Here is an 8,405-nt window from a genome sequence, read left to right as displayed (position 1 = left end):
AAATGAAACTAAACTACGAGGAAATACAAATATGGAGTCGGCAAAAGGCAAGGGTCACGTATGAAAACAAAGGGCAATAAGGAATAAAACAACAATCGCACGTATAGGTAAAGCGGCAAGCAAAAGAAAATATATATATACGGGCAGTTTGTTACATACAACAGTCCAGATATAAATCAAACTATGCTACAGCTTCCTCTCCTTCACCCCTATGGCCCTCCTCGCCTTCAGCGGCTCCCTCATCTCCTCCAGTGGGCGGATCTGCTTCAAGCGAATCCTCAACCCTCGAATCAGTAACCGCTTCAGAGGGCGGTACCTCTTGCTCAGGCTGAGAAAGGTCTTATGGTGCCTCTTTTTCCGCGTTCTGAGTAGGGATCTCGCAGCTAATTGGAGAGTTCTGAAAACTCTGCCAATCTAAGAAGAGTACCTCATCCATATCAGCATCCTCGGCTTCCAGCTTGTCCCACTTCTCAGTTAGATCCTTTTCGGGGATGGGAACCTTGGGGCAGCTAAGTACTCGATCTGGATGCCCATGCTCATAAGCGGCATGAATTCGCTCCCCATACCAATAGATGCGAGCACTATCTTCGGCTAGAATCTCCTCAGCTTTCTTCTTTTGCATCTCCAGAGCCTCCTTGGATGAATTTAGATCATCAAGGACCTTTTGCAGCTCGTCGGACTTAGCCTGGAGGGATCTGAGAGCTTCCTCCTTCTAGCTCATAACCTTCTGACAAGCGCCTTCAAGAGCCTTTATCTTCCCTTGGACATCATCATAAAGCGACTTCTGAGTCGCCAATTCAGTACCAAGGTTCTCCAACTCTTTGGCTCGTTCACCATCCCTTTGGAGAGCGCCCTCCGCGAAATTGATAATCTGCATATAAGATGGCTCGTGAATAAAAAGGGCGAATAGAAACATGCGATTACTATGGACACAAGATCCTTGAAAGGGAATGACAAGCCTCTACCCCCAAAACAACAATATACCTCTATGGCACGCTTCTCAATCCCCTCCATTGCAGTTGGAAGCGGTACTTGTTCTCGCACACGGGAAGCAGAGGGGAGCCGCCCAAGGACATTGCATATGGAAGAGACAATGTCCTTACAAGAAAAGCTCACGGCCATACCAAAGGTCCTAGTCCACCACCCGCTGATGTCGGGAATCGGCTGTGAATGCATAAGGAGAAAGATCAGGAGAACAGCAGATAACTCATGAGGAAAAGTTAACAACATAAAAAAAGGGGGGGAATGGATTGAGATACCTCGTGAATTGGAGTACTGCTCTTTCCTTTGGACGGGGCGGATACGGGTGTGCCGCCAACAGTGAGGGACACAGAGGTGTTTTTCTTTCTGGGACGAGAAGACTCTGTATCCGTATTATGCTTCCGCTTCCTAGTTAAGGGAAGGTCCTCGGAAGCAGAAGCTGGACCTTGTGAAACGGAGGCCCTTACGGGAGAAGCCGCCTCAATAGAAGTAATCGCCCCTCTAGGAGAATTCGCCCCTGCAACGGAGGTGGTCCCTGCCATCCGCCTTTTCCTTCTCGCTAGGGCTTTCGCCTCCCGATCTGCAGCGAGTTGAGATAAAGGATCACCCCTGCAAAGGGTTAAAAGAAATCATCAACTTGGAAATAAAAAAATACCTTGAACAAAAACGCGATAAGGGATATAGACAACGCGATCTCCCTCGCGGTAGGCAATCGCTACTCGGCTCCTTAGCATATGGAAGGCCTGATCATATGTCCATACGAAAGGAGGCGTACTCTTCAAGAACTTTATAACAGCGGATTCTTCCTCACTGGGGTAACCGAAGTTCAAACTCTTTACATTGGGCCGGCCCCAGCAGCGAAGGAAGTTTGGATTCCCTTCATTAAACTTGATAAAGAAGTAAGATCGGTCCCACTCGCGGATCTTGTTCAGCTTCTCGTCGAAACCATAGTAACCGCTCTGACGGATGAAAGTGAAATACCCCGTCGAACTTTTGAAATGATGAAGCTTGGAGAAAATTTTGAGCGAGAAGGGAACCTCCAGACAATCCGCCAGAAATTTGTCCAGAGTTAAGTCGGCCCATCCGTTGGGATGCAATTGACCAGGTGCGATTCCGTAACCGCCAAGGACGGAGGCAATCTCATCCGCCAGCGGATATGTGAAACCGCAGATAATCTGGGCGACGAAAATGGTGAAATACCCCTTTGGGTAGTCGCCCGGTCCTCTATCCTCCCCGGGAATGAGGGCTTCGAGACCTTGAAGCCAAGAATACTGCTCCCGCAAGTCATCAATTGTCTCCTGACAAACTAGGCTTCCCGATCTGTCCTTCTTCGGTAGCAAACGAGGGGTTGGGACAGGTGGCGGAATCAACTTTTTAGGGTCAAAACCTAAACCCTCATCGGATGTATTCGCTAGGTGGAGGAAGTCGGCGGTATGAGAATCAGACCCAGGAGAGCTGGTTGAAGCTTCATCAACCATCTCATCGACCTCATGAGATACCTCGCGGACGTAATTTTCGTCGAACGGTGCGAAGTCGAGGTTAGGGTTCGACATATTGATGAAGAAAAATGAACAGAAGTAAAGAGTCGAGCGAGGTACAAGTTGTGGAAAGGAAAACTTACATATGAAAGACTACACAGAGAAGAATGAACGCGAAGAGGTTGATGCCGGAAAAGAAACGACGATGCCGGAAAAGAAACGATGGACAAGGAAATTCACAATTTTTGAATTTTGAATATCCAGACAAAAACGAAGAGTCCCTTATAAAAAGACCCTAAAGGGCTCTTGCCAAACTAAGGGGGAGGCATGTGATGACCCGCGAAGCCAAACCGGACCGAATTCATTACACGGGCCCAGCCCATACTTAGATCCATGGTCTAGGATCGGATGGGACCCGAATAGAGGAAGCGGGTGAAGTAAGTAACTGCCCCGAATTCCTAAATGGAGCATCAAAACTCCCACTCAGAACAAACGATACCACGTTTTGTTGCCACGAAAGCCACGAAAGGGACATGGCCTAAAAAGGAGTAACCGCCCTCGGAACGTGGCCTGGAAGGAGTAACCGCCCTCGGCGGTTACTTAAGAACACTTATAAAAAGCCATAAGGCCAAAGGGGAGAGGTACGTTCATATTTTTCCCCGTAATGCTATTATTACCAACCTTCATACAAAGAACTGACTAGATCGTCGGAGAGTTTTCCCGGAGATCCCGTCTCCGGTTCTGTTTTGCAGGTAACTCCGGCGGAGATCATCAAATCGGATTCAGCAAGTTATCACATTTATTATAGAAAGAGAAATGTTTCTAAAAAATAGAAAATAAATTTATGATGGAGAGAGAAATATGAATTTAGTAACTTGATAACCTCTTGGTAACCTGCTATAGCAGGTCATTTAATCAGATTTTATTAGTCTCCATTGAGAACTCTTCCATATATATATATATATATATATATATATATATATAATCACTAATATATTAAAAAAATTATCTTAATAAATAGTTATAAACAAAATGATAATATCTATCATAAAATAATTTAGTGTTTCATAATGTTCGATAAATCAGTATATTAACAAATTAATAATGTAGTATTTAATAATGTTTAATGGAGTGGAAGACCTCAAGTTGCTTAAAATTTTGAATTCGAGTCTTAACGTACGTTAAAAAAATATTAATTGGAAGAGGATCCACCTAAAAAAATTTATTTAAATTAAATATAACAATTACCACATTTTATATATTATATAAAATATATATTTAGATTAAAATACTACTATCTCCGTTTCATATTACATGTCTTTCTAGAGATTATTTTTTTGTTTCATATTACATGTCATTTTATATGATCAGTACACGTTAAGTCATCTTTTTTTCTGCTATAAAATGCGGATTTACGGAAATTAATTAGAATAATGAACTTATTATATAATAAATAAATATTGGAATAAATAAATAAGGGACAATAATATCTTTTTTTCAATATCCTTAATTTCTATACAACTGTCCAAAAAGACATGTAATATGAAACGGATGGAGTAATTATTATAAAATTGATTATATATTTTTAATTAAAAACAATCCTTCTATTGATAAGGTCTGAAATACAACCTACTGAGCAAGGCTCAGCTCTGCGGCAAAGGTATGAAGGTTATCTTCGACACCTCTAGATGTCAAATCATAAACAATAAGACAAATATTCTAATCCTTACTGCTCCTATGATAGATAATGTTTTTATGTTAAATCTGGAAAACAAGTTTTGAAAAGAAATATGTTTAGTCTCAAAGGAAGAAAATTCTTAGCTATGACACAAAAGACTTGGTCATGTAAGCATGAAAATTTTGGCCAAATTAGCAAGAAAGCAACTTATTGAAGGCTGTCAATCTTAAAATTGGAAAAAAATCATTTATACAATGCTTGTCAATAAGGAAAACAAGCTAGAAAATCTTTTAAAAGCAAAAATCTTATTTCAACCAAACGTCCATTAAACTGCTACAACTAGATCTCTTTGACCCCGTTCAGCTTTGAGTCTAGGCGGAAGAATATTTTCATTAGTTGTGGTAGATGACTATTCTCGATACATCAAAGCTTAAGAGATGCTTGTTATGTTCATACAGGATTATTCAATTCATGATAGCTCAGTTTTGGTGGGATTCCTTTTCTTAAAGATGTAAGATTCTTTGGATGAGTTGGGACAACTTTATTTGTTAAAAGAATTGGGGTTTAGGCTTTTGAAACCTAAAGTCTTTTAACTTAACCTCTTCTTGCTAAACAAGGCTGGAGACTTTTAACTCATCTCCATTCGTTAATATGCAGCAAACATTTCAACGAAAAATATTTCACACGAGGTGAGTTTATGCAAACAAGTATTGGAGCTAAGTCGAGATATATTTGTTTTGAGATGACTATTAGGGGTCGGGAAATTCTCGATTAAAGACTCTTGTTGGTGTATTGGCAAACATAGTCTCTAGGGGGGCTCCGAGAGTTCTATATCAAATGGAACTCCGGGCAGGGGCGTATACAGGGAGGGGCCTGGGGGGGCCGGGCCCCTCCGGCCACCGGAACCACCATGATCACGATTAGTTTCGGCCCCCCCAAATATTAGTGTATATAGATTCGGTGTAGTAATATTTTATTGTTTAAAGGTAGATGAGATGGTTAAAACATTGTGCTTTTTTTTAAAAGGTCCTAGGTTCAATTCCCCCTAACCTCAATTTATTTTAGAAAGTGTTTATTTATTTAAATTTTATTTTTCAATAATTATAAAACTATGTTACCATTATTTATTTATTTATTTATTTTCATAACACTTTTGAACTCATTTTTATTATGTCTTTTCTATTAAAAAAATTAATTTCTTATTTTTAAGACTCAAACAACTTAATTTCTAAATTAAATTTTAAAACTAAAAATAAAAAAATGTAAAAATGTTATAAATTTTTTTAGAAACTAGTATTGAATTAATAAAAAAAAATTAAATATATCTCATTACGTGTTAGGCTTGTCCAAAATTCAAAATTTTAATATTTTAGACCTATTAGGTACTACATAAATCCAAATTTCTAATTTTTTTTAGGCCTGCTAGATATTTCTAAATCCAAATTTCTAATTTTTTGCTCTTAGGTCTCCTTAAAATTGGTTCTTGACCATTCAAATTATAACATGCATATATACAAAAAAAATTAAGCAAGTTCGATTTAGCCACACAAAAAAAAAATTCCGAACGCGCGTGTAAAATCGGCCCCCCAACCGACTAATCCTGTATTCGCCACTGACTCCGGGAGCCCCATATGATTTATATAAAAGTAAGAACTAATAAGCAAATACTTAATTTTGCACTTAGAAAAGAGAAAATGAAAAGTAGGAGAAAATAAAGAAACATTGTCATAACAAAGCCAGTTAATGAGAAAGACACACATAATGATGCAACGAGTGAAGAAGTTTTTGCTCAACGCAACATGAACCCCAAGTTATGTCATAAAAACAACCAAACTACTAATGAAATCTCTCATAATTCAAATTACCAACTAGGTTTAATTAGCAGATTACATCATCCTCCCTCCCTCCCTCATTTATGCTGAGGAAATGTACTTTCGGTCTGAGAAGAAGTGGCATTAGAAGGATCCCTCAAATATCCTCCCATGCCAGCCCCTCCGAAAAATCCATGGTGATGACCCATATGAAATGCCGGTGCAAATGCACCCAATGTCCCGAACTCAACTCCTCTCTTCACCAATGGCTCCCCTCTTATCGAGCTGCGTTCTCCCTCCATCTCGCGGTACCGGTGAAGATACATAGTCAAGGGTTCAATGTAGTCGTCGAACCCTAGCTTGCTCATCGCATAAAGCACGTCCTCAGCAGTGATGGTCTTGCGCTGCTCGCGTTGGCAGCGTTCGTTGGCTTCGCTTGTGACGAAGCTTATGAACTCCGAAACGCATTCTTGGATTGTTTCCTTTGCATCATCGGATATTTTAGCGTGCGGTGGAAGCATTTTACGCATGATCCGGATAACGTTTGCAATTGGCATGAACCTGTCTTGCTCTCTTACAATGCATTCATTGTCATCAGTTGTGGATTGATTGTTATTGTTGTTGTTGCCATGAGCTATCTCATCTAGTCTCATGTTGATCTCTGATAATTTCAGCCCTGCAACAAATTCACACTAACATTTGTTAGAATGTTAGTTGTCCATTGAAGCAGAGAAATTTTACAGTATTTTAGGAATAATACTCCCGACCAATCAAAACTGTTTTTAATCTCACTACATAAGCATGATTGGTGGAAGGAAAAAAATACATACACGTGTCATGCATTAATTGGTAGAGTATTAATGCAGAAGCACTCTAAAATTAGTCAATTTTTGTAAGTCTATTTGCCTCCGAAAACCTGAGAAATTTTATTATACTTGTGAAGTAATGCGCTTACGATATAATTTTGGGTTTAGCAATCAATTAAATTGCCTAAGAAAATTAGCAGTTTCTCAATTCACCCACTTTTGTTGATAACCATATGATTTAATGAGAGACTAGTGGTGAAGATATTGCATTCTTTTTCATATAAAAAAAAGGGTCAAATAAACGTTAATTAAGGGCAAAAGCTGCGATAATCAAATTATATATGAAATGAGAATAAAAGAAAATGAAAAGGTGGTCGGGTTTACATTTTGAATTCAACGTGTATGTAATTTTGTCTTGTTCACAAATTACGTAGGAGAAAATTTCTTTGCAAGTACGTAGTTTGAAATGTAATATTATTATATTTTTTTATTAACTCAAGTATGAAATGAATTTATAAATTTATTTAATATTTTTAAATTAGATGAAATATTTGGATTTTTTTATTCATTTCGTATAAAATTTAGTGTAATATTTTTAATTTTTCTCACGTCTATTCATCAGTTGTGATAAAATACACCTATATTTTTTATCAAATTATCAATGTTATGGACAAATTTGTTCAACATGGAATCTATTTTTAGAACTTATCCCATAATGTTATAATAAATTAAGTGTTACTTATATTTAAAATCTGTTCATTTTAGATTTTACAAATTAAAATCAACAATTTTACTAATTAATTAGTAATTAAGTAAACAGCCAGAAAACCAGGTTTGCAATTAACAAATAAAATAAAAAAAGAAAGGGAGTGTTTTTGAAGAGAGAAATGCATGGACGCCACTTGTAAGAGTGGGTATGCCATTTGTTGATAAACCAAACCAGCTAATTTATGTTATGCTTTTTCAGGATTTTCTGTTTCACTTTCAAACAATTGATTTTCAGCAAAAACCACCTTTAGTTTTGCTGCTGAAATATAATGCAGATGGATGAACATGAACATATCATTTTTAAGAAATTAATTTGGTAATCATACATAAATGCATTCCTTTTTTTTTCTTACATATAAAGAAGTGAAGTGCAGATTATCAAGCCCTAACTTATGAAGATGGATCACAGTTTATTGAAATGTGGAGAATAGGAAATGATTTAATCATTTGCATGCAAGAAAATTAAGATAATTTTGTGATGGAAAAATAAATAAGTAAGGTGAAGAAGACATGCATTTTGATTAGAGAGAAAGAGAACCTGAGTTAGAAGAAGGGAGCTTGGGGCGGTAGCCATGGAAACCACCACCACGTTGTTCCATCACTTCTGTTTTAGGAGACCAAATCAAAAAAAAAAAAAATGGTGAATATGATATTGATATGACCTATTAGCTACTTATAATCTTTACATTTGGAACCACGTGTATGGGGGCGACGTCAACGAGGATTCCTTCTTTTCCCTTTTTTTTATCACCAACATTAAATTGATTTTTCAATATTAAATACTATTTTTCTATTTTATTTACCATTGTATGTTAATAATTCTTTACAGTATCTTTCTCTCTAACATGTTCTTTTATGGCTAAATACTTGATGTCAATGTGTT

The 8,405-nt window shown here is 37.6% G+C and overlaps 1 protein-coding gene across 1 annotated transcript; it reads right to left on the bottom strand.

The window, feature by feature from the left end:
* Positions 1-5,839: 5,839 nt before the first annotated feature.
* Positions 5,840-8,165, bottom strand: LOC136206295 (nuclear transcription factor Y subunit B-6). Its single transcript, XM_065997296.1, has 2 exons — positions 8,061-8,165; positions 5,840-6,624 (listed from the first exon to the last, which is right to left on the bottom strand). Exons 1-2 carry the CDS (start codon positions 8,119-8,121, stop codon positions 6,047-6,049), a joined length of 639 nt encoding a protein of 212 aa, XP_065853368.1. The 5' UTR covers positions 8,122-8,165; the 3' UTR covers positions 5,840-6,046.
* Between the last annotated feature and the right edge of the window lie 240 nt (positions 8,166-8,405).

This window comes from Euphorbia lathyris, chromosome 9 (genome assembly GCF_963576675.1).
Source record: "Euphorbia lathyris chromosome 9, ddEupLath1.1, whole genome shotgun sequence".
NCBI lineage: Eukaryota > Viridiplantae > Streptophyta > Magnoliopsida > Malpighiales > Euphorbiaceae > Euphorbia > Euphorbia lathyris.
Note: the sequence above shows the minus strand (reverse complement) of the source record. Positions and strands in the feature narration are given on the sequence as shown.